This window comes from Pseudophryne corroboree, chromosome 6, assembly GCF_028390025.1.
Source record: "Pseudophryne corroboree isolate aPseCor3 chromosome 6, aPseCor3.hap2, whole genome shotgun sequence".
Taxonomy (NCBI): domain Eukaryota; kingdom Metazoa; phylum Chordata; class Amphibia; order Anura; family Myobatrachidae; genus Pseudophryne; species Pseudophryne corroboree.
In genome coordinates this window covers 781,145,601-781,172,313 of record NC_086449.1, presented here as the reverse complement: position 1 = coordinate 781,172,313, position 26,713 = coordinate 781,145,601, and the positions used below count along the sequence as shown (strand labels likewise).

The 26,713-nt window shown below is 48.5% G+C and overlaps 2 protein-coding genes across 4 annotated transcripts in view; one reads left to right on the top strand and one right to left on the bottom strand.

Moving 5' to 3' along the window:
* The window catches only part of NUDCD2 (NudC domain containing 2), a 37,137-nt gene extending 33,917 nt beyond the window's left edge, over positions 1-3,220 (bottom strand). Inside the window, exon 1 of one of the 2 annotated variants that reach the window (XM_063928746.1) lies at positions 3,063-3,220. The gene's annotated coding sequence lies outside the window, so the exon portion shown is untranslated. Of the gene's footprint in view, positions 1-2,912; positions 3,020-3,062 lie in introns of those variants that run through there. The other variant, XM_063928747.1, reaches the window with a different exon arrangement.
* Positions 3,221-3,442: 222 nt separating this feature from the next.
* HMMR (hyaluronan mediated motility receptor) overlaps positions 3,443-26,713 on the top strand; it is a 106,002-nt gene continuing 82,731 nt past the window's right edge. The window contains exons 1-3 of one of the 2 annotated variants that reach the window (XM_063928745.1): positions 3,443-3,669; positions 11,092-11,190; positions 13,754-13,833. In XM_063928745.1, the coding sequence (XP_063784815.1) occupies positions 3,624-3,669; positions 11,092-11,190; positions 13,754-13,833 (225 nt within the window). In that variant the 5' untranslated portion in view covers positions 3,443-3,623. The remainder of the gene's footprint in view (positions 3,670-11,091; positions 11,191-13,753; positions 13,834-26,713) is intronic. The other variant, XM_063928744.1, reaches the window with a different exon arrangement.

Here is a 26,713-nt window from a genome sequence, read left to right as displayed (position 1 = left end):
CATATGCCTCTTGGAGTCGGCATCACCTGTCCACTGTCGGGTCCATAAGACACGCCTAGCAGAAATAGACATAGCGTTTATCCTGGAACCCAGTAAACTAATGTCTCTTTGAGCATCCCTCATATATAAGACAGCATCTTTTATATGCCCTAGGGTCATTAAAATGGTATCCTTATCAAGGGTCTCAATATCCGCTGATAATGAATCTGTCCATGCTGCTACAGCACTACAAACCCAGGCCGACGCAATAGCCGGTCTGAGTAACGTACCAGAATGTGTGTAAATAGACTTCAAGGTAACCTCCTGCTTGCGGTCAGCAGGATCCTTGATTTATCTACCCTAGGGGAGGATTCCCACCGTATTCTGTCCTGCGACGGGAAAGGATACGCTATTAGAATCCTTTTGGGAATCTGCAGATTTTTGTCTGGAGTTTCCCACGCTTTTTCGCATAATTCGTTCAGCTCATGTGAGGAGGGAAAGGTGACCTCAGGTTTCTTTCCCTTATACACATGTACCCTCGTGTCAGGGACAGGGGGTTCCTCAGTGATATGCAAAACATCTTTTATTGCGATAATCATATCGAATACATTTAGCCACCTTTGTCTGTAATTTTGCATCATCGTAGTCGACACTGGAGTCTGAATCCATGTCGATATCTGTGTCAACTATTTGGGATAGTGGGCGCTTCTGAGACCCCGAAGGTCCAGGCGACATTGGGACAGGCATGGGTTGACTCCCTGACTGTACCCCAGCTTCAGCTTTGTCTAATCTTTTGTGCAATAAATTAACATTAGCACTTAAAACATTCCACATATCCATCCAGTCAGGTGTCGGCACTGCCGACAGATACCTAACATTCATACACTCCCCCTCTTCCTTAAGTGAGCCTTCAATCTCAGACATGTCGACACACGCGTACCGACACACCACACACACACAGGGAAGCTCTTTTCTGAAGACAGGTTCCCCACCAGGCCCTTTGGAGAGACAGAGAAAGAGTATGCCAGCACACACCCCAGCGCTATATGACCCAGGAAAAAACACAGTATGTTTACCCAGTAGCGCTTTTGTTATGTATATGCGCCAATTATGTGCCCCCCCCTCTACTTTAAAACCCTTCTTTCACCGTGTGTTAAGCAGGGGAGAGTCCGGGGAGCTTCCTCTCAGCGATGCTGTGGAAAAAAATGGCGCTGGTGAGTGCTGAGGGAGAAGCCCCGCCCCCTCGGCGGCGGGCTTCTGTCCCGCTCAAAATTCTTAATAACATGGCGGGGGCTCTTTATATACATGTACAGTGCCCAGCTGTACATGTATATATGTGTATTTGCCATAGGAGAGGTTTATATTGCTGCCCAGGGCACCCCCCTCTGCGCCCTGCACCCTTACAGTGACCGAGGTGTGTGAGGTGAATGGGAGCAATGGCGCACAGCTGCAGTGCTGTGCGTTACCTCTATGAAGATCAAGGTGTCTTCTGCCGCCTCTGATGTCTTTTCCTCAATACTCACCCGGCTTCTATCTTCCGGCTCTGAGAGGAGGACGGCGGCGCGGCTCTGGGACGGACGGCTAGGGTGAGACCTGCGTACCGATCCCTCTGTAGCTAATGGTGTCCAGTAGCCTAAGAAATAGAGCCCTGAAACTCAGAGAAGTGGGTCTGTTTCTCTCTCCTCAGTCCCTCGATGCAGGGAGTCTGTTACCAGCAGGATCCCTGAACATAAAAAAAACTAACTAAAATGCTTTATTTACAGGAAACTCAGGAGAGCTCCTGAAATGCACCCAGTCTCCACTGGGCACAGTATCAAACTGAGGTCTGGAGGAGGGGCACAGAGGGAGGAGCCAGTGCACACCCAGAGTCAAAGTATTTCTTAAAGTGCCCATGTCTCCTGCGGAGCCCGTCTATCCCCATGGTCCTTACGGAGTCCCCAGGATCCTCTAGGACGTTAGAGAAAAGGAGGTTTTTGGGTTGACGTCTTTTCGATTGTAATTGTGGCAGGAGGTGTTCTTACTATGCATTTTTGTTCTGTATGTAACCCTGATTTCTGCATACTTGCCTGTATTTTTAAGAAATCTGATGAGGGACGTGGCATCACATTCTTGTCATTGTAGCCCCACCCAGCAGTGTTTAAAGCCACAGTTCACTGCATTTTATAGAGGGGCATGGCTAAATTGATGGGATTCATAGCAAATCTGGTTATTCTAGCGTGCAGTTTAGCACTGCATTCTAGCCATACTTGCCTCCCCTCACAGAATGGCCGAGAGGCTCCTGAAAACTGGGGGGCCCTCCCGGAAGAACAGGCAAATCTCCCGATTTCAAAAAGAAAGCCCTTGGTCGGCCACCCACTTAGGGAGTAAAGCGGGCTGTCCAGGCGCCAATGGCCTCACGCTAAGCCCAGAAGCCGTCAAATATAATTCTATCAGTGCTGTAAGCGCAACACACCTTGTGATGGCATATAATTTATCCCACCATCACGGGCAGAGCCAGCATCAGGGCGGGTGCGGCGCTGGGAGATTACATCATCTCTACGCCGCCTCTGCCTATACTGTGAACGGGTCCCAGGTCGCATCGACCTGGCAACCCGTTCACACTGTACCTGACCCGGTAATAATCCAGGGATAACTCTTCTTTATTTCCAGGTTGACATTTCGGGTCAGGCAACCTGGGAATTCAGGAGTGACCCGGAATAACGGATTATTTGTGTGGTGTGAAATGGGGTACAAGTGGTCTATGTACGAAGCCTTGGAGAGATGAAGTAGCAACCAATCAGCTCCTAACTGCTATGATACAGGCTGTGTTTGAAAAATGACAGTCGGGGCTGATTGGTTGGCACGTTCTCTCTCCAGGCTAAGATACATATGTCACGGAATTACACATCGGATGGGCACTGTGAATGACCGGGGGGGGGGGGAGGAGCACTCACCGCACAGCCTGCATCAGCTGACTATGTGTACCTTGTCAGAATTCACCAAAGCAGATCAAATAATCACTGGGAAAATGACGCCGGCGCCATGATCCCGGAGACCTGCGCATGCGTACTAAGGAAAATGGCCCCGGCGCACCAGGTAGTTACCTGGTGTTGGGGGAGTAAATCTCCAGACTGTGTCGGCTCAACGGCTTCTCTGGAAGTGTTATGTTAGAGTGCCCTACTTCCGCTTCTTCTGGCCGCTATGCCTGAGCGGCGGCCTCAGGGCTCACTGCGCATGTGTCACTTTAACCCGGTGGAGAATCACGTGATACAACATAGAAATGTAATTTGCGTTACTCATCCATGCCATCCCTACAAGCCCACCTCCCATTGGCCGAGACTCCTGTCCGTCATCCTGTATATGACCATCAGACGCCTCCATCGCTCTGAGACGCACGTAAGACACGCCCTCCCTGGACGCAGCATGGGGACGCGACGTATGGGCTGCAGCCATTGGTTGGTTAGAGAACTGCTCTGTCCGGCGATTGGCCAGTAGCTGGTAGACGGGGCTGGACGCCCGGTGCTGGTCGGGAGTTGCTCTGCTATTGGTGGAAAGGACTCTTCTGCGCAGTTTTTAAAGAAAACAGGTCCCAGGAGACGGGCAGTACTAGTCAGTGGCAGGTTGTATAGTGACCGGGATCCGGCAGCAGAAGCTCAGCCGCCGTCATGTCCTTTCCCAAAGCGCCTCTCCGGCGGTTCAACGAGCATGTGGGTAGGTATGTCCGCCCCGGGGCACCCGCTCTGGTGTTCCCTGCATCATATACATACGGGCAGTGAATGGCTCCTCATCATGGTGCCTCCTGACCATGGCAGTGCGGGTTATATGGGGGCATGTGCTGCTTTTCTATCTGCCCTGGGACTGTGCCATCAACAGCGAATATCAGTTGTTGCTTTCCATCACTAGCTCCTACTGCTGTGACAGACAGTATAACAAGATGTCCAATTTCCCCTCCTCCTCCTTGTGGCAGGTTGCCCCTTATGTCCGTACCCAACTCCTGCCTTATGTCTGATGAGCCCCCCTCCTCCTCCTCCCTGTGGTAGGTTGCCCCTTATGTCTGATGAGCCCCCCTCCTCCTCCCTGTGGCAGTTTGCCCCTTATGTCTGATGAGCCTCCTCCTCCCTGTGGAAGGTTGACCCATAGGTCTGATGAGTCCCCCTCCTCCCTGTGGCAGATTGCCCCTTATGTCCAAATCCTCTTCCCTGTGGCAGGTTGACCCCTGTGTCGGAACCCTCCTCTTCCCTGTGGCAGGTTGACCCTTATGTCCGAACTCTCCTCCTTCCGTGGCAGGTTGTCCGGCAGGTCTGATGAGCCCTCCTCCTTTCTGTGTCCGGTTGCCCCATAGGTCTGGTGAGCATTCCTCCACCTCCCTGTGGCAAGGTTGCCCCTTCTGTCCGAATCCCCCTCCTTCTCCTTCCTGTGGCAGGTTGCCCCTTAGGTAGATGCTAGAATCAAGTGGGCTAAGGGACCTTTTCCGTAAGGGGGAGGAGTTACGACGCAAGGGGCAGGAGCTAGACCAGCGGGATAGTTCCTCTACTATCCACGCCACCAACTATTACCTTTAGTAATTAGGTGGTGAGCGGAGCGGAGCGGAGCGAGCCACCGTGCCCGAAGCGCGGCGAGCCCGCGAGGGTACTATTCGGGTACCCTGTTCACCTGTAGCTCCTCCCCTAGAAACATCACAAGGTCCCTTCAGCCACTCCGATATAGAACCAACCTTGCCCCTTATGTCCGAACCCTCCTACTCATCCCTGTGGCAGGTTGCCCCGTAGGTCTGATGAGCCCCCCTCCTTATCCCTGTGGCAGGTCGCCCCTTATGTCCGAACTCTCCTACTCATCATCCCTGTGGCAGGTTGCCCAGTAGGTCTGATGAGCCTCCCTGTGGCAGGTTGCCCCTTATGTCCGAACCCCCCTCCTCCCTGTGGCAGGTTGCCCCTTATGTCTGATGAGCCCCCCCTCCCTGTGGCAAGTTGCCCCGTAGGTCTGATGAGCCCCCCTCCTCCTTGTGGTAGGTTGCCCCTTATGTTTGATGAGCCCTCCTCCTACTCCCTGTGGCAGGTTGGCCCGTATATCTGATGAGCCCCCCGCCTCCTCCATGTGGCCCCTTATGTCCGAGCCCTTTTCTTACAGAAAATGTTTTCCTTCATCACTGGAAACTGTTAATATAGTTGGAACCAGAGTAATATGACCAATAGTAATCTGATTTCTCTGACGTCCTAGTGGATGCTGGGGACTCCGTAAGGACCATGGGGAATAGCGGCTCCGCAGGAGACTGGGTACAAAAGTAAAGCTTTAGAACTACCTGGTGTGCACTGGCTCCTCCCCCTATGACCCTCCTCCAAGCCTCAGTTAGATTTTTGTGCCCGAACGAGAAGGGTGCACACTAGGTGGCTCTCCTGAGCTGCTTAGTGAAAAGTTTAGTTTTAGGTTTTTTATGTTCAGTGAGACCTGCTGGCAACAGGCTCACTGCATCGAGGGACTAAGGGGAGAAGAAGCGAACTCACCTGCGTGCAGAGTGGATTGGGCTTCTTAGGCTACTGGACATTAGCTCCAGAGGGACCGATCACAGGCCCAGCCATGGATAGGTCCCAGAGCCGCGCCGCTGGCCCCTTTACAGAGCCAGAAGACAGAAGAGGTCTGGAAAATCGGCGGCAGAAGACGTCCTGTCTTCAACAAGGTAGCGCACAGCACTGCAGCTGTGCGCCATTGCTCTCAGCACACTTCTCACTCCGGTCACTGAGGGTGCAGGGCGCTGGGGGGGGGGGGGGGGCGCGCCCTGAGACGCAATAAAAACACCTTGGCTGGCAAAAAAATGCATCACATATAGCTCCTGGGCTATATGGATGAATTTAACCCCTGCCAGAATACACAGAAAAACGGGAGATAAGGCCGCCGAGAAGGGGCGGAGCCTATCTCCTCCGCACACTGGCGCCATTTTCCCTCACAGCTCCGTTGGAGGGAAGCTCCCTGGCTCTCCCCTGCAGTCACTACACTACAGAAAGGGTTAAAAAAGAGAGGGGGGCACTAATTACGCGCAGTATTAAAAATACAGCAGCTATAAGGGGAAAAACACTTATATAAGGTTATCCCTGTATATATATATATATATATATATATAGCGCTCTGGTGTGTGCTGGCAAACTCTCCCTCTGTCTCCCCAAAGGGCTAGTGGGGTCCTGTCCTCTATCAGAGCATTCCCTGTGTGTGTGCTGTGTGTCGGTACGTTTGTGTCGACATGTATGAGGAGAAAAATGATGTGGAGACGGAGCAGATTGCCTGTAATAGTGATGTCACCCCCTAGGGGGTCGACACCTGAGTGGATGAACTGTTGGAAGGAATTACGTGACAGTGTCAGCTCTGTATAAAAGACAGTGGTTGACATGAGACAGCCGGCTACTCAGCTTGTGCCTGTCCAGACGTCTCATAGGCCGTCAGGGGCTCTAAAGCGCCCGTTACCTCAGATGGCAGATATAGACGCCGACACGGATACTGACTCCAGTGTCGACGGTGAAGAGACAAATGTGACTTCCAGTAGGGCCACACGTTACATGATTGAGGCAATGAAAAATGTTTTACACATTTCTGATAATACGAGTACCACCAAAAAGGGGTATTATGTTCGGTGAGGAAAAACTACCTGTAGTTTTCCTGAATCTAAGAAATTAAATAAGGTGTGTGATGATGCGTGGGTTTCCCCCGATAACAACTGATAATTTCTAAAATGTTATTGGCATTATATCCTTTCCCGCCAGAGGTTAGGGTGCGTTGGGAAACACCCCCTAGGGGTGGATAAAGCGCTCACACGCTTGTAAGAACAAGGGCTCTACCCTCTCCTGAGATGGCCGCCCTTAAGGATCCTGCTGATAGAAAGCAGGAGGGTATCCTAAAATGTAATTACACACATACTGGTGTTATACTGCGACCAGCAATCGCCTCAGCCTGGATGTGCAGTGCTGGGTTGGCGTGGTCGGATTCCCTGACTGAAAATATTGATACCCTAGATAGGGACAGTATATTATTGTCTATAGAGCATTTAAAAGATGCATTTCTAGATATGCGTGATGCACAGCGGAATATTTGCCGACTGGCATCAAGTCTAAGTGCGTTGTCCATTTCTGCCAGTAGAGGGTTATGGACACGACAGTGGTCAGGTGAGGCGGAGGTGGCCACGGCAACAGCTGGGAAATCCACGTTTGTACCCCAGGTCGCCTCTCAACATAAGAAGACGCCGTATTATCAGGCGCAGTCCTTTCGTGGGCAAGCGGGCAAAAGGTTCCTCATTTCTGCCCCGTGACAGAGGGAGAGGAAAAAGGCTGCAGAAATCAGCCAGTTCCCAGGAACAGAAGCCATCTCCCGCCTCTGCCAAGCCCTCAGTATGACGCTGGGGCTTTACAAGCAGAATCAGTCACGGTGGGGGCCCGTCTCAATGAATTTCAGCGCGCAGTGGGCTCACTCGCAATTAGACCCCTGGATCCTTCAGATGATATCTCAGGGGTACAAATTGGAATTCGAGACGTCTCCCCCTCGCCGTTTCCTAAAGTCGGCTTTACCGATGTCTCCCTCTGACAGGGAGGCAGTTTTGGAAGCCATTCACAAGCTGTATTCCTAGCAGGTGATAATCAAGGTACCCCTCCTGCAACAGGGAACGGGGTATTATTCCACACGGTTGTGGTACCGAAGCCGGACGGCTCGGTGAGACCGAGTCTAAATCTAAAATCTTGAACACTTACATACGGAGGTTCAAATTCAAGATTGAGTCACTCAGAGCAGTGATTGCGAACCTGGAAGAAGGGGACTACATGATGTCTCGGGACATCAAGGATGCTTACCTTCATGTCCCAATTTACCCTTCTCACCAAGGGTACCTCAGATTTGTGGTACAGAACTGTCACTATCATTTTCAGACGCTGCCGTATGGATGGTCCACGGCACCCCGGGTCTTTACCAAGGTAATGGCCGAAATGATGATACTCCTTCGAAGGAAGGGAATTTTAGTTATCCCTTACTTGGACGATTCCCTGATAAGGGTAAGATCCAGGGAACAGTTGGAGGTCGGTGTAGCACTATCTCAGGTAGTGTTGCGGCAGCACGATTGGATTCTCAATATTCCAAAATCGCAGCTGATTCCGACGACTCGTCTTCTGTTCCTAGTGATGATCCTGGACACAGTCCAGAAAAAGGTGTTTCTCCCGGAGGAGAAAGTCAGGGAGTTATCCGAGCTAATCGGGAACCTCCTATAACCGAGCCAAGTCTCTGTACATTAATGAAAGGGTTCTGGGAAAAATGGTGACTTCCTACGAAGCAATCCCATTCGGCAGATTCCACGCAAGAACTTTCCAGTGGGACCTGCTGGACAAATGGTTCGGGTCGCATCTTCAGATGCGTCAGCGAATAACCCTGTCACCAAGCACAAGGGTGTCTCTCCTGTGGTGGTTGCAGAGTGCTCATCTTCTAGAGGGCCGCAGATTCGACATTCAGGACTGGGTCCTGGTGACCACGGATGCCAGCCTGCGAGGCTGGGGAGCAGTCACACAGGGAAGGAATTTCCAGAGCTTATGGTCAAGCCTGGAGACATCACTTCACATAAATATCCTGAAGCTAAGGGCCATTTACAATGCTCTAAGCTCAGCAAGACTTCTGCTTCAAGGTCACCCGGAGTTGATCCATTCGGACAACATCACGGCAGTCACCCACGTAAACAGACAGGGTGACACAAGAAGCAGGAGGGCAAGGCAGAAGCTGCAAGGATTCTTCGCTGGGCGGAAAATCATGTGATAGCACTGTCAGCAGTATTCATTCCGGGAGTGGACAACTGGGAAGCAGACTTCCTCAGTAGACACGACCTCCACCCGGGAGAGTGGGGACTTCACCCAGAAGTCTTCCACATGTTTATAAAACTCGACAAGTATTGCGCCAGGTCAAGGGACCCTCAGGCAATAGCTGTAGACGCTCTGGTAACACAGTGGGTGTACCAGTCAGTGTATGTGTTCCCTCCTCTGCCTCTCATACCCAAGGTACTGAGAATTATAAGATGGAGAGGAGTAAGCACTATATTCGTGGCTCCGGATTGGCCAAGAGGGACTTGGTAACCGGAACTTCAAGAGATGCTCACGGAGGATCCATGGCCTCTACCTCTAAGAAGGGACCTGCTCCAGCAAGGACCCTGTCTGTTCCAAGACTTACCGCGGCTGCGTTTGACGGCATGGCGGTTGAACGCCGGATCCTGAAGGAGAAAGGCATTCCGGATGAAGTCATTCCTATCCTGATCAAAGCCAGGAAAGATATAACCGCAAAACATTATCACCGCATTTGGCGAAAATATGTTGCGTGGTGCGAGGCCAGTAAGGCCCCGACGGAGGAATTTTTCAACTAGGTCGATTCCTACATTTCCTGCAAACAGGAGTGTCTATGGGCCTGAAATGGGGGTCCGTTAAGGTTCAAATTTCGGCCCTGTCCATTTTCTTCCAAAAAGAACTAGCTTCAGTCCCTGAAGTTCAGACGTTTGTGAAAGGGGTACTATATATACAGCCTCCTTTTGTGCCTCCAGTGGCACCTTGGGATCTAAATGTAGTTTTTGGGTTCCAAAAGTCACATTTGTTTGAACCACTTAAATATGTGGAGTTAAAATATCTCACATGGAAAGTGGTCATGCTGTTGGCCCTGGCCTGGGCCAGGTGCGTGTCAGAATTGGCGGCTTTATCCTGTAAAAGCCCTCATCTGATTTTCCATTCGGACAGGGCGGAATTGAGGACTGGTCCTCAGTTTCTCCCTAAGGTGGTTTTCAGCGTTTCACCTGAATCAACCTATTGTGGTGCCTGCGGCTACTAGGGATTTGGAGGACTCCAAGTTGCTAGACGTTGTCAGGACCCTGGAAATATAGGTTTCCAGGACGGCTGGAGTCAGAAAATCTGACTCGTTGTTTATTCTGTATGCACCCAACAAGCTGGGTGCTCCTGCTTCTAAGCAGACTATTGCTCGTTGGATTTGTAGTACAATTCAGCTTGCACATTCTGTGGCAGGCCTGCCACAGCCAAAATCTGTAAAAGCCCATTCCACAAGGAAGGTGGGCTCATCTTGGGCGGCTGCCCGAGGGGTCTCTGCTTTACAACTTTGCCGAGCAGCTACTTGGTCAGGAGCAAATACGTTTGTAAAATTCTACAAATTTGATACCCTGGCTGAGGAGGACCTGGAGTTCTCTCATTTGGTGCTGCAGAGTCATCCGCACTCTCCCGCCCGTTTGGGAGCTTTGGTATAATCCCCATGGTCCTTACGGAGTCCCCAGCATCCACTAGGACGTCAGAGAAAATAAGAATTTACTTACCGATAATTCTATTTCTCATAGTCCGTAGTGGATGCTGGGCGCCCATCCCAAGTGCGGATTGTCTGCAATACTGGTACATAGTTATTGTTACCAAAAAAATCGTGTTATTTCTGTAGTGAGCCATCTTTTCTAGAGGCTCCTCTGTTATCATGCTGTTAACTGGGTTTAGATCACAAGTTATATGGTGTGGCTGGTATGAGTCTTACCCGGGATTCAAAATCCTTCCTTATTGTGTACGCTCGTCCGGGCACAGTATCCTAACTGAGGCTTGGAGGAGGGTCATAGGGGGAGGAGCCAGTGCACACCAGGTAGTTCTAAAGCTTTACTTTTGTGCCCAGTCTCCTGCGGAGCCGCTATTCCCCATGGTCCTTACGGAGTCCCCAGCATCCACTACGGACTACGAGAAATAGAATTATCGGTAAGTAAATTCTTATTTTCTTTTGTGTTGGAGGGTTCTGTAGGTCACACGCTCGGTTGGTCGCATGGCATGCTATGTTACAACATGCTGCCAACATTAAAAAGAAGGGACTATTTGTGAACACAAATCCATGCGAGATGCAGGCTGTTTGGGAATTCCTGCAAGTTTGCCTGTATTTTTAAAGCGGCACTCATTTACATGGCAAAACCATATTGTTTTTTCCTTGTAAATGAATGCCTGTTTTAAAATACAGGCAGTCTCGCAGAAATTCCTGTACGGCCTGAATCTCACAGGCTGTTACACATTGCCCCTCGTCTTCTCCAGTGTCCATCATCCTGATATACTGTACATGCTCTAACTGAAGTATTTATTTTTAAATGTATTATTATTATTATAGGCTGTGCTCCATGTCCAGGCTCCTATGATATAAAAACGTCAGATGGCCTTAAGGGACCTGTGTCGTTTGAGAAATCTCAGAGGTTTAAGGCACAGAAAGGTATGTATCCGTCACACTGCAGTGTTCTAAAGGTGCAACGTACTGTCACTGTTCTGGCTTGTGTGGTGGATGGAGGTGTCAGGACGTTGAAAGTAGGGCTGTATCCTGTGGGGGACACAAATGTATTTGCACTGTATTGAGTTAACCATGCATTTGTAGAAAATATCTCTATCTATCTATCTCTATATATCAGATTTCATCAATATTGAAAGGTAAAAGTCGTTTTAATTCTGCTCACATGATTGTCAGGGTCAACGTTTCGGTCCTCTCTGGAACCTTTGTCAAGACCAAAGATTTTAGGCTGCCATCTCCCCTGCACAGTCACCATCTGATGGCAGACTAAAATCTTTGGTCTTGACAAAGGTTCCAGAGAGGACCGAAACGTTGACCCTGAACCCTGTAAATCATGTGAGCAGAATTAAAAAGACTTTTACCTTTCAATATTGATGAAATCTGGTGAGTGCGTTCCTTGCTATTTTTTCCTATACTTGGGACAGTGTCTGGAATGGACAGATCTCTGGTTTATGCACCCCAGTGGTTGTGAAGCTTCAATATGCGAGTGCAACTTCTTGAGATAGAGAGATATTGTATGTATGTATGTATGTATGTATATGTAGAATTTAGATCCGTGCACACTGCGGTTAGTCCAGAGTTTGTTTGCTCATGTGGTGCCTGCTCATCCACTCCTGCCAGGAGTAAGGGATTTCTAAATAATATCAAAAATAAGGAGAGCGCACCGGTGAATAATAATAAAAGGTAACACTTTACTGTGTAAATATCCACATACATGAAAGTTAAAATTGATGCACTTAGCCAGTCCTCCGATAACTGCCGCCTCGGGCTGAACCTTCTGCTGGCGGAGTATTTTTCACGGAGAGATCGTCTGCTCTGTTCCAGACTGGAGACCGACTTCGTCTACAGATGCAAGCCACGCCCAACGCGTTTCGTCACTGTGGGACTTCGTCAGGAGCTGACGAATATATATATATATATATATATATATATATATATATATATATATATATATATATATATATATATATATATATATATATATTATATATTTTTTTTTTTTATATTACAGGTTGAGTATCCCTTATCCAAAATGCTTGGGACCAGAGGTATTTTGGATATGGGATTTTTCCGTATTTTGGAATAATTGCATACCATAATGAGATATCATGGTGATGGGACCTAAATCTAAGCACAGAATGCATTTATGTTACATATACACTTATACACACAGCCTGAAGGTCATTTTTGCCAATATTTTTTATAACTTTGTGCATTAAACAAAGTGTGTCTACAGTCACACAATTCATTTATGTTTCATATACACCTTATACACACAGCCTGAAGGTCATTTAATACAATATTTTTAATAACTTTGTGTATTAAACAAAGTTTGTGTACATTGAGCAATCAAAAAACAAAGGTTTCACTATCTCACTCAAAAAAGTCCGTATTTCGGAATATTTGGATATGGGATACTCAACCTGTATGTATGTATGTATATATATATATATATATATATATATATATATATATATATATATATATATATATATAATATACACTCATATACTATCTCTGAGCGCCGGAATGCGGGGTCACACGTGTGAGCTCGTGGCCGAAAAAGGGGGCACGGCCATGTAACGTCCGTAAAGTGGGCGTGTGGTCCACAGACGTTACTACAGGAGGCGCGGGCGGTGGTGTCACTGTTGGGGCATGCCCAGCACCTACGGAAGTGCTGGGCTTCCTCCAAGCTCTCGGCGGCAGAGGCAAGCCCAGCCCTCCTCATCTCACTAGGTCCCCAGCAACCTACAGCACTGCCGAGAGCTGTCGGCTCGACAAGCCTAAGGCAGCTGCGGGGAGGAGTGACAGCACGGCCCGGCAGTGAGTCCTTTGGTAATCTGCACAAATGGGCAGGGCTCATTCAGTCACTCAGAAAAAAGGCAAGGTGCAGCACCCTGCTAAAGAAGGCTAGTGTGAATGCTATACCCCTATATTATAAGAAGAATTATTTGGTGTAAGTTTATAGGGGGTGCTGCCTGCTACAGTAGGAAAACAATTGTAGAACAAGACAAGAAGTAAAGTATTGCATCCTGTGTGCACTAAAACGTAATATCCTCTTATCTATTTCTCGTGTTCTATTTCAGTTGGCTAGTATTGGGGGCACACCAGTTGAAAGCAGGGACTCTTCTCTTTTAAAGATTGTTTTCGGCATGTGTGTTTGAATGTGCACCCCTCGTGATCACACTGATCATCGTACAATAACGTTTGTGGGGGTGTTCCTGTGAGAATGCCCCACCTGTCTGTGTGCTAGGGTTTGAGAGGCAAAGAGGCTTAAAGTCCGTACCGCCGTTGAAAAGCATTTTTCTTTTATTCAGTTGCTAGTAACCTCCACAGCTGCCCTTGGCTCCTCTGTAGTTGTATATACTTTTTAATGTAGTCCGGTATATTATATGGACTGCTAACATGCACATCTCTTTACTGCCTTTCTTTTAGTCTACAACCATATTTTAATATTCCAATAAAATCCTGTTTTCTGATTTTTATTTAGCTTCTCGTAGTGACAGTCAGAGTACGGAGGATGAACCTGGGTCCCCTGTGCGCCTGCGCAAAAACTCTTCTGGCTCCACAGTAAGTGCTACGGAACATGCAATCTGTTATCCTGCCGGTCTTAATTAGGCAAAGAATGTGTTCTACTATGATCCTAATCCATTCTAAAATCTGAATGTTCTTTCAGTATCATGATATCTGGCAAATCATTGTGTTCACAAACAAGAAATAAATGTATTTTGATGAAAACGACCATCCGATGGTACTTCAGAGGCTTGGTTTATCGCCTGGCATTGGTTAATTCACTAATACCCAGGATAAGAATAGGTGAATGAAGTGGAGAGGAACAGATGAGATGAATGAAAGGGGTGAGATGAGCAGTTGGATAAAGGGAGAGGGTAAGCGGAGGGTGCATACTTCATCCCCAGTAGTGGAGAAAAGGACGAGTAGGCAGTTCTAGATGGGTAGGGGAGAGAGCCTGGCATTAAATTTGGATCTGAAATGGTTGGCAAAGTTGAGGGCAAAGCGGGTAAGGGAGGTGGTCAGAGGAGGGTCTTGAAGGTAGAAAACTTGTGGAGAGAGCGTGAAGCTGTAAGAAGAGGGGAAGTATCTGAGGTGGAGTAAGTCTGTGTGAGAGCAGTTTTGTATGCATTGGGCGAGTTCAGTGCTAAGGCTGGGGCACGGATTGGTTTAAGGCAAAGCGTAACTGCAGGGGCAGAACTTACTGGGACTGGTTGTATCACCAGTTAATATGGCAGCAGTCCTCTTACCATGATGCTACAGGGTATTTGGGCAAGAAACAATGAATTTGTTTGGATGCTTTTGAGTGATGCCCCCTACACACTCTGTGATCCGCCGCTGAGCTGTCCGACGGTTATGGCAGAAGGGCGACCCCCCCCCCCTACCCAACAACCAGCTCCATAGCAGTGCATGCTTGTATATAGGAGATTGTTCATATTGGCCTGCATGCACAAGCGGTCTGGCGCCAACGATGAACAAGCGCGGGGCAGCACATCGTAGGTGCCTACACGCTGAACGATATGAACAAGTCCTCATTCATTACTGAACGAGAACGTTCATATCGTTCAGTGTTATCTGCCAGTGTGTAGGGCCCATAACTGTCCCCGTGCTGGCCTTATACAGCAGATTACCTTAGAAGCATGTAAAGTGAGTGGTGTAGGCTTTTTAGTTCTGTTTTGTGTTTACTTCTGTTTTTCCTTCCCCATTTTTATTTAATAAACATTGTAACTTTGTAACATTTAGTATTTTTTTAGTAACATTCCTTCTTTGTGTTTTAAAGGGAAAAAAAAAAGTTGTTGGGCTCTATATAAGGTGACCTCTATTCAGGGAACTTTGTTTACAGCTGCTCTGGGTTGGGATCAGTCAGGAAGTAACTGAAGACTTCTCAATTGTCAGCTCTTGAGCTGAATTTTAGTTTTGTCGGCAGGGCTGTTTCTAGACAATTTGGCTTCCAGTGCGAACAGAATGCACGTGTGCCAAAAAGAGGTGTGGCCTCGCTGGAAAAAAACTACCTTACACCTGTTTTTTGCACCCTGCACTCCCAGACATTGGCAATCATAGGGGGGGGGAAATTGCTAATACATGCCCGTTACATTTATTATTTCTCTTGCGTCCTAGAGGATGCTGGGGTCCAATTTAGTACCATGGGTTATAGACGGGTCCACCCTCTATGCCCCTCCTATCAGACTCTGTTTAGAAAATGTTCCCGGAGGAGCCAGTCACAGCTAGGGGAGCTCCAAAGGAGTTTTTCTAGTTTTGTTGTTTTCTAGAGGTAGTTAGGTACAGGAAGGCTGCTGGCAACAGCTTTCCTGCTTCATGGGACTTAAGGAGGGGGGGGAGTAGGAACCAACTTCCTGAAGAGTTAATGGTTCTCTACTCCGCTGACAGGACACCGAGCTCCTGAGGGTGCTGATCGCAGGCCCACGAGGCGACCGCTCACACCCGCAGCACGGCCGCCACCCCCTAACAGAGCCAGAAGAAAGAAGAGTGGTGAGTACAGCGCCGGCGTCCTGGTTAGCGTGTCGCCGGTGGGTATGGCTGCACAAGTGTGGGAGCGCAGCTCTGACAGGCTGGGCTCCGGGAAGGCTCAGCAACATGCACATGCAGAGGTAACAAGCCGATGGGGCGTACCTCAAGTAGACATGATGGCCTCTCGCCTCAACAAGAAGCTTCGGAAGTACTGTTCCAGGTCACGAGGCCCACAAGCAGTGGCAGTGGATGCTCTAGTAACTGTTGGTGTTTCAGTCGGTGTATGTGTTCCCTCCACTTCCACTCATCCCAAGGATTCTCAAACTACTAAAAAGAACAAGTGTTCAGGTGATCCTCATTGCTCCGCACTGGCCAAGAAGGGCTTGGTACACTGATCTTCTGGCATTACTGCTGGAGGATCCGAGGCCTCTTCCTCTTCGCGAGGACCCTTTTACTACAGGGGCCTTTCGCCTATCAAGACTTACTGCGGCTACGTTTGACGGCATGGAGGTTGAACGCCAGATCTTCGCGAGGAAGGGCATTCTGAACAAGGTCATTCCTACTCTGATCCAAGCTAGGAAGGGGGTAACGTCTAAGCATTACCATCGGATTTGGAAAATGTGTGTGAATCCAGGAAGTTAACTACGGTGGAGTTTCAACTGGGACGTTTTCTCCTCTTTCTGCAAGCTGGTGTGGATGTGGTCCTACGCTTGGGCTCCATCAAGGTCCAGATTTTGGCCTTGTCCATTTTCTTCCAGAAACAATTGGCTGAGGTTCAGACATTCTTGAAAGGAGTTCTGCACATCCAACCACCTTTTGTGCCTTCTCACCACTATCTGTGTATTTCCTTCTCTCGAAGTATGTCCGTCTCCTCGGGCACATTTTCTAGACTGAGTCTGGTAGGAGGGGCATAGAGGGAGGAGCCAGCCCACACTGCTAAACTCTAAAAGTGCCAATGGCTCCCAAAGGACCCATCTATACCCATGGTACTAAATTGGACCCCAGCATCCTCTGCGGACTACAAGAAAAGGATTTACCAGTAGCTAATTAAAATCCTATTTTCTCTAACGTCCTAGTGGATGCTGGGGACTCCGTCAGGACCATGGGGAATAGCGGGCTCCGCAGGAGACAGGGCACATCTAAAAAAAACTTTTAGGTCACATGGTGCGTACTGGCTCCTCCCCCTATGACCCTCCTCCAAGCCTCAGTTAGGTTTTTGTGCCCGTCCGAGAGGGTGCAATCTAGGTGGCTCTCTTAAAGAGCTAGTTAGAAAAGTTTTTTTTTTAGGTTTCTAATCAGTGTCTCCTGCTGGCGACAGGAGCACTGCAACGAGGGACTTAGGGGAGAGACTTGCAACTCACCTGCCTGCAGGAGGATTGAAGTCTTAGGCTACTGGACACTGAGCTCCAGAGGGAGTCGGAACACAGGTCAGCCTGGGGTTCGTCCCGGAGCCGCGCCGCCGATCCCCCTTACAGACGCTGAAGAACGGCAGAACGGAGGTCCGGAAACAGGCGGCAGAAGACTTCAGTCTTCATAGAGGTAGCGCACAGCACTGCAGCTGTGCGCCATTGTTGCTACACGGATCTCGGTCACGGAGGGTGCAGGGCGCTGCTGGGGGCGCCCTGGGCAGCAATATAGAGTACCTTAGAGGCAAATAAATACATCACATATAGCCATTAAGGCTATATGTATGTATTTAACCCAGGCCAGTTTATTAGAAAAACCGGGAGAAAAGCCCGCCGGAAAAGGGGCGGAGCTTATTCTCCTCAGCACTCGGCGCCATTTTCCTGCACGGCTCCGCTGGTGAGGAAGGCTCCCACGACTCTCCCCTGCACTGCACTACAGAAACAGGGTAACAAAGAGAGGGGGGGCATAAATTGGCGATATAAATATATATTGAGAGCGCATATATATAAAAACAACACCACCTAGGGTTGTTATATACTGTATAGCGCTTTTGGTGTGTGCTGGCAAACTCTCCCTCTGTCTCCCCAATGGGCTAGGAGGGTCCTGTCTTCAATAGAGCATTCACTGTGTGGCTGCTGTGTGTCGGTACGTGTGTGTCGACATGTATGAGGACGAAGTTGGTGTGGAGGCAGAGCAATTGCCGATGATGGTAATGTCACCCCCTAGGGAGTCGACACCGGAATGGATGGCTTTGGTTATGGAATTACGTGATAATGTCAGCACATTACAAAAGTCAGTTGACGAAATGAGACACCCGGCAAACCAGTTAGTACCGGTTCAGGCATCTCAGACACCGTCAGGGGCTGTAAAACGTCCCTTACCTCAGTCAGTCGACACGGGTACCGACACAGATGAATCTAGTGTCGACGGTGAGGAAGTAAACGTATTTTCCAATAGGGCCACACGTTATATGATCACGGCAATGAAGGAGGCTTTGCAGCTCTCTGATACTACTGGTACCTCAAAAAGGGGTATTATGTGGGGGGTGAAAAAACTACCTGTATTTTTCCCAGAATCAGAGGAATTGAATGATGTGTGTGATGAAGCGTGGGTTACCCCCGATAGAAAAATGCTAATTTCAAAGAAGTTGTTGGCATTATACCCTTTCCCACCAGAGGTTAGGGCGCGCTGGGAATCACCCCCTAAGGTGGATAAGGCGCTCACACGTTTTATCAAAGCAAGTGGCGTTGCCGTCTCCTGATACGGCCGCCCTCAAGGATCCAGCAGATAGGAGGCTGGAAACTACACTGAAGAGTATATACACACATACGGGTGTTATATTGCGACCGGCAATAGCCTCAGCCTGGATGTGCAGTGCTGGGGTAGTGTGGTTGGATTCTCTGACTGAAAATATTGAGACCCTGGATAGGGACAGTATTTTATTGACTCTAGAGCAATTAAAGGATGCTTTTCTTTATATGCGAGATGCTCAGAGGGATGTTTGTACTCTAGCATCAAGAGTAAGCGCGATGTCCATATCTGCTAGAAGAAGTTTATGGACGCGACAGTGGTCAGGTGATGCGGATTCCAAGAGGCATATGGAAGTATTGCCATATAAAGGAGAGGAATTGTTTGGGGTCGGTCTTTCGGACCTGGTGACCACGGCAACTGCCGGCAAATCCACCTTTTTACCTCAGACCCCTTCACAACAGAAAAAGACACCGTCTTTTCAGCCGCAGTCCTTTCGCTCCTATAAAAAGCGACCAAAAGGACAGTCTTATCTGCCGAGAGGCAGAGGAAAGGGTAAGAAAGGGCAGCACGCAGCCCCTGCCCAGGAACAGAAGCCCGCCCCGGCTTCTACAAAGCCATCAGCATGACGCTGGGGCTTTACAAGCGGACCCAGGAACGGTGGGGGGTCGACTCAAGATTTTCAGCAATCAATGGGCTCACTCACAAGTGGACCCGTGGGTCCTGCAGATAATATCTCAGGGTTACATGCTGGAGTTCGAAAGGTTTCCCCCTCGCCGGTTCCTAAAGTCTGCTTTACCAACGTCTCCCTCAGAAAGGACGTCGGTTTTGGAAGCCATTCACAAGCTGTATTCTCAGCAGGTGATAGTCAAGGTACCCCTCCTACAACAGGGAAAGGGGTATTATTCCACACTATTTGTGGTACCGAAGCCGGACGGTTCGGTAAGACCTATTCTAAATCTGAAATCCTTGAACCTGTACATACAGAAATTCAAGTTCAAAATGGAGTCACTCAGAGCAGTGATAGCGAATCTGGAAGACGGGGACTTCATGGTGTCCCTGGACATAAAGGATGCTTATCTGCATGTCCCAATTTACCCCTCACACCAAGGGTATCTCAGGTTCGTGATACAAGACTGTCATTATCAGTTTCAAACGATGCCGTTTGGTTTGTCTACGGCCCCTCGGGTCTTTACCAAGGTAATGACCGAAATGATGGTTCTTCTACGAAGAAAAGGCGTATTAATTATCCCTTACTTGGACGATCTCCTGATAAGGGCAAAGTCCAGAGAACAGCTGGAAGTCGGTGTAGCACTAACCCAGGTAGTGCTCCAGCAACACGGGTGGATTCTGAATCTTCCAAAATCTCAATTGACCCCGACAACTCGTCTGCTGTTCTTGGGAATGATTCTGGACACGGTTCAGAAAAAGGTGTTTTTCCCGGAGGAAAAAGCAAGGGAGTTATCCGAACTTGTCAGGAACCTCCTAAAACCAGGAACGGTGTCAGTACATCAATGCACAAGAGTCCTGGGAAAGATGGTGGCTTCGTACGAAGCGATTCCATTCGGCAGATTCCATGCACGGACATTTCAGTGGGATCTGCTGGACAAATGGTCCGGATCGCATCTGCACATGCATCAGCGGATAGCACTGTCACCAAGAACAAGGTTGTCTCTCCTGTGGTGGCTGCAGACTGCCCATCTGTTAGTGGGCCGCAGATTCGGCATACAGGACTGGGTCCTGGTGACTACGGATGCCAGCCTACGAGGTTGGGGAGCAGTCACAAAGGGAAGAAATTTCCAGGGCGTGTGGTCAAGCCTGGAGACGTCTCTTCACATAAATATACTGGAGCTAAGAGCGATCTACAATGCTCTAAGTCTGGCAAAACCGCTGCTTCAGGGTCAGCCGGTGTTGATCCAGTCCGACAACATCACGGCAGTCGCCCACGTAAACCGACAAGGCGGCACGAGAAGCAGGAGTGCAATGGCAGAAGCGGCAAGGATTCTGCGCTGGGCGGAGAATCATGTCATAGCACTGTCAGCAGTGTTCATCCCGGGAGTGGACAACTGGGAAGCAGATTTCCTCAGCAGACACGACCTTCACCCGGGAGAGTGGGGACTTCATCCAGAAGTTTTCCACATGATTGTGAACCGTTGGGAAAAACCAAAGGTAGACATGATGGCGTCTCGCCTCAACAAAAAATTGGACAGGTATTGCGCCAGGTCAAGAGACCCTCAGGCAATAGCTGTGGACGCTCTGGTAACACCGTGGGTGTACCAATCAGTGTATGTGTTCCCTCCTCTGCCTCTCATACCAAAGGTGCTGAGAATTATACGGAAAAGAGGAGTAAGAACGATACTGGTGGCTCCGGACTGGCCAAGGAGAACTTGGTATCCGGAACTTCAAGAGATGCTCACGGAGGATCCGTGGCCTCTACCTCTGAGAAGGGATCTGCTTCAGCAGGGACCTTGTATGTTCCAAGACTTACCGCGTCTGCGTTTGACGGCATGGCGGTTGAACGCCGGATTCTAAAAGAAAAGGGCATTCCAGAGGAAGTTATTCCTACCTTGATTAAGGCTAGGAAGGAAGTGACTGTACAACATTATCACCGCATTTGGCGAAAATATGTTGCGTGGTGTGAGGCCAAGAAGGCTCCAACGGAAGAATTTCAATTGGGTCGATTCTTACATTTCCTGCAAGCAGGATTGTCTATGGGCCTAAAATTGGGGTCTATTAAAGTTCAAATTTCGGCCTTATCAATTTTCTTCCAGAAGGAATTGGCGTCAGTGCCTGAAGTACAAACTTTTGTCAAAGGTGTACTACATATACAACCCCCAATAGTGCCTCCAGTGGCACCGTGGGATTTGAACGTGGTTCTAAATTTTCTCAAATCTCATTGGTTTGAGCCGTTAAAATCGGTAGAATTAAAATACCTTACATGGAAGGTAACCATGCTGTTGGCCCTGGCTTCTGCCAGGAGAGTTTCAGAGTTGGCAGCTTTGTCATACAAGAGCCCATATCTGATATTCCATTCGGACAGGGCAGAATTGAGGACGCGTCCTCAATTTCTCCCTAAGGTGGTTTCGGCATTTCACTTAAACCAGCCTATTGTGGTGCCTGCGGCTACTAGCGACTTGGAGGACTCCAAGTTACTGGACGTTGTCAGAGCATTAAAAATATATATTTCAAGGACAGCTGGAGTCAGAAAAACTGACTCGTTGATTACATTGTATGCACCCAACAAGATGGGTGCTCCTGCGTCTAAACAGACGATTGCACGTTGGATCTGTAGCACAATCCAACTTGCACATTCTGTGGCAGGCGTGCCACAGCCTAAATCTGTAAAGGCCCACTCCACAAGGAAGGTGGGCTCATCTTGGGCGGCTGCCCGAGGAGTCTCGGCATTACAACTTTGCCGAGCAGCTACGTGGTCAGGGGAGAACACGTTTGTAAAATTTTACAAATTTGATACTCTGGCTACAGAGGACCTGGAGTTTTCTCATTCGGTGCTGCAGAGTCATCCGCACTCTCCCGCCCGTTTGGGAGCTTTGGTATAATCCCCATGGTCCTGACGGAGTCCCTAGCATCCACTAGGACGTTAGAGAAAATAAGAATTTACTTACCGATAATTCTATTTCTCATAGTCCGTAGTGGATGCTGGGCGCCCATCCCAAGTGCGGATTGTCTGCAATACTTGTACATAGTTATTGTTACAAAAATCGGGTTATTATTGTTGTGAGCCATCTTTTTAGAGGCTACTTCGTTTTGTTATCATACTGTTAACTGGGTTCAGATCACAAGTTGTATGGTGTGATTGGTGTGGCTGGTATGAGTCTTACCCGGGATTCAAGATCCTTCCTTATTGTGTACGCTCGTCCGGGCACAGTACCTAACTGAGGCTTGGAGGAGGGTCATAGGGGGAGGAGCCAGTACGCACCATGTGACCTAAAAGTTTTTTTTAGATGTGCCCTGTCTCCTGCGGAGCCCGCTATTCCCCATGGTCCTGACGGAGTCCCCAGCATCCACTACGGACTATGAGAAATAGAATTATCGGTAAGTAAATTCTTATTTTTTACTCCTTACAGTAATGCCCATTGCAACATATTATGCTCAACACAGTAATGCCCCTTGCACCATATAATGACTCTTGCACCAAATTATGCCCCACACGGTAATGCCCCTTGCACCAAGTTATGCCCCAGTCTGTGAGTAGACTAGATGCTGGGTGACTCACTGTGCAGCAGCGGCCACCTGCCTCCTACTTCTTTCCTAGGGGTCGTCTCTGCCTCACTCTCCAAGTATCTCCTGTGCGGTGTCCTCCAATGCTGGGTCTAAATTGGCGTCCGTCCCTCCACGACGTCCCCCTTTTTTAACACTGCGTCATTTTAGCAAAACACCTAGTGGTTGCCTGCAATTTTAGTGTGAGATTTTAGTTCTTTTTAGACTGACTAGTTGGTTTTGTTTTAGTTCTCCCTTTCACACCATGTCATGAGTGTCCAGGATCGTCTCGTTGTGCCACTGATTTTATCAAGTAATGCTTTATCTGTGATAATATACAAACTGGTATCTTTTCCACACTTTAGCAGAATGTTAGGATGTTTGTTTTTAGGATTTATTAATCTTTGAATTGAATCTATGTAAAAGCTCTGAAAACCACACCACCTAGTGGTCAGTGTAGTGTAAGATTTATTTCTCAGGAATGCACATTGCATACCATGGGGTATATGCAATTGTGGTCGAATTGCCGCAAATGTCGAAAAATGGGGCATTTTCGACACAAAAAAATTATTCGACAATGCAATACAGTACTTTTCGACAAAAAACCGGCAGTTTCAAATTCGACTTTTTGCAATTCGACAGTTGTCGAATTCGACATGTCTGCAATGGTAAAAATGCGGCTTTTCGACAAAAGTATATTCAATTAAAGAATGTCGATTCGACAACAGTGCTTTTCGACAGTTATTTCGTCAATTTCATTCCGCCTCACTTTGCTGGCGGAATCTAATAAAAAAAATTAAAAACATGTTTTGTTTTTTTGTGGTTTTATTTTTTTATTGCTAATAGCATATCTATTTATATTAGAAGGGATTATGTACTTGGTTTGTCTATTAGGAGACACAAGTATTATTTATATATATTTTTTTAAAAGAGTAATTTTTTTTTTTTTTTTAACTGACTAAAATAATATGGAGAGATCAGAGCATGTTTTTCAGTGGGAAGGGATGGGAATGGGTTAAAATCAAGAAAAAAAAATGCGTAAACATAACCAGCCTTGGGCTCTTTGAGCCGGTCCTGGTTGTAAAAATACGGTGAAAAAATGACTGGATCCCCCGTATATCCACAACCAGCACCGGGCTCCACTAGTCAGAGAGAGAATGCCACAGCCGGGGGACACTTCTATATCGGTCCTTGCGGCCCTGGCATTAAATCACTAACTAGTCACCCCTGGCCGGGGTACCCTGGAGAAGTGGGGACCCCTCAAATCAAGGGGTCCCCCCCAGCCACCCAAGGGCCAGGGGTGAAGCCCGAGCCTGTCTCCCCCCCCCCCCCCCCCCCATCCAAGGGCTGCGGATGGGGGGCTGATAGCCTTGTGTCAAATAAAAGAATATTGTTTTTTGCAGCAGAACTACAAGTCCCAGCAAGCCTCCCCGCAGGCTGGTACTTGGAGAACCACAAGTACCAGCATGCGGGGGGGAAACGGGCCCGCTGGTACCTGTAGTTCTACTGCAAAAAAAAAATACCCAAATAAAAACAGTACACGCACACAGTGAAAGTAAAACTTTATTACATACATGCATGCCGACACATACTTACATATGTTTACACGCCGACTCTGTCCACTTCTCCAAGTAGAATCCACGGTGTACCTGAAATTAAAATTATACTCGCCAAAATCCAGTGTAGCATCTGTACTCTTTTTCTTCTTCTTTTTTTTTTTTTTTGTAATCCACGTACTTGGCAAAAAAAGAAAACGCATTTACCCGTAGTGTTCACTCTAGGATTTTTTTTTAAGGGCAGGGTGCTGATCATTGCGGAGGGCACATTTTTATTTTGAAGGGCACATTTTTGATGTGACTCTTTGCGCACAAAGCATAGTGCATATGTTTATAGTTTTTGTACATACATTTTCCCCATAGTATATCATATACCCCAATATACATATAGGACACCCATGTAACACCCAACATCTGTACTGAGAAACGTACTGTTTCTTGAAAGTGTTCTTGAAAGATTGGCTTTACCATATACATAAGTAGATAATTATAAATGTGTCCTCCAGTGCTGAAGTGGTTATAATCCGTATGTGTTATAAAACAGAAAAGTTAAGCAGAGGGTTAAAATATATAGGTAAAAAAAAAAAATCTGTTCTACTAGGGAAATACTGTAGGCAGTACATGCTCACTGCTTACCCTGTTCTTTCCCTCTTTATCAGAGTGCTGTGTTATGCAGGCAGCCACAGCAGTGATGCCCTTTACAGTCCCTCCTCTGACATCCAGTTCGCTAAGGATAGAAATTGTGTTCCAATCTCAGAGGTGGGCAGGGAGCAGACCATAACACTGGAACATGCACTCTGACTGTTGCATTCTGTATACAAGGGGATGATTTATGGTCCGGCAGGGTGCACTGAAAAAGGGCAGGGTGCTTTATCACATTTCAAAAATGGGCAGGGTGCAGCACCCTGCTGAAACAGCCTAGAAGGAACACTATACCCGGACCACGCACTGAAAGGGGTCCCATGTTTACACATGGGACCCCTTTCCCCAAATGCCGGGACCCCACGTGACTCCTGTCGCAGAGGGTCCCTTCAGCCAATCGGGGAGCGCCACGTCGTGGCACACTCCTGATTGGCTGTGCGCGTCTGAGCTGTCAGACGCGCATAGCACATAGCCGCTCCATTATCTTCAATGGTGGGAACTTTGCGGTCAGCGGTGAGGTTACTCGCGGTCAGGGGGACCCCTTTCAGTGCGTGGTCCGGGTAAATGCGTTTTCTTTTTTTGACAAGTATGTGGATTACAAAAAAGAAGAGGACAGATGCTACACTGGATTTTGGTGAGTATAATTTTATTTTCAGGTACACCGTGGATTCTACTTGGAGAAGTGGACAGAGTCGGCGTGTGAACATGGGTAAGTATGTGTGTCGGCATGTATGTAATAAAGTTTTACTTTCACTGTGTGCGTGTACTGTTTTTATTTGGGTATTTTTTTTTTTTGCAGTAGAACTACAGGTACCAGCGCGCCCCCCCCCCCCCCCCCTGCATGCTGGTACTTGTGGTTCTCCAAGTACCAGCTTGCGGGGGAGGCTTGCTGGGACTAGTAGTTCTGCTACAAAAAACAATACTCTTTATTTTGTCACTTGGCTATCAGCCCCCCATCTGCAGCCCTTGGATGGGGGGGGGGGCAGCCTCGGGCTTCACCCCTGGCCCTTGGGTGGCTGGAGGTGGGGGGGACCCCTTGATTTAAGGGGTCCCCACTTCTCCAGGGTACCCTGGGCAGGGGTGACTAGTTGGGGATTTAATGCCACGGCCGCAGGGACCGGTATAAAAGTGTCCCCCGGCTGTGGCATTATCTCTCCAGCTAGTGGAGCCCCGTGCTGGTGGTTGAAAATACGGGGGACCCCTATGTGTTTTGTCCCCCGTATTTTTTGTACCAGGACCGGACGCAGAGCTCGGTGCTGGTTGTAAAAATACGGGGGATCCCCTGTCAATTTTTTCCCCGTATTTTTACAACCAGGACCGGCTCAAAGAGCCCGAGGCTGGTTATGCTTTGGAGGGGGGGGACCCCACGCAATTTTTTTTTTTTCTGGGGTTTTTATACACTTTTGGGGTCCACATTAGTACCATGGGGTATAGACTGGTCCACCAGGAGCCATTGGCACTTTAAGAGTTTGAGAGTGTGGGCTGGCTCCTCCCTCTATGACCCTCCTACCAGTTTAGAAATTGTGCACGAGGAGCCGGTCACAGCTAGGGGAGCTCTCCAGAGTTTCTCTAGTAGCTTTATTTTAGAGTTTATTATTTTACAGGGAGGCAGCTGGCAACAGCCTCCCTGCAGCGAGGGACTAAGGGGGGGGGGGGGGGGGGGGCTGACTGGTCACTGAGCACCAGAGGGGTCGGATCACCCCCCGCCACAGGAGTTCACTCGCCCCAGCAGCATGCCGCCAACCCCTTACAGAGCTGAAGAAGTGGCGAGTGAGACAGACACCCCCCCCCAGCAAGCGGGGGGCTGGTGTGAAGATGGCGACGGTGGGGAGGGAGCACCGTATTAACTGCGCTCCCGGGAAGGCTCAGCGGTACATGGTTTGGCACTGTGAGGTGCGCCC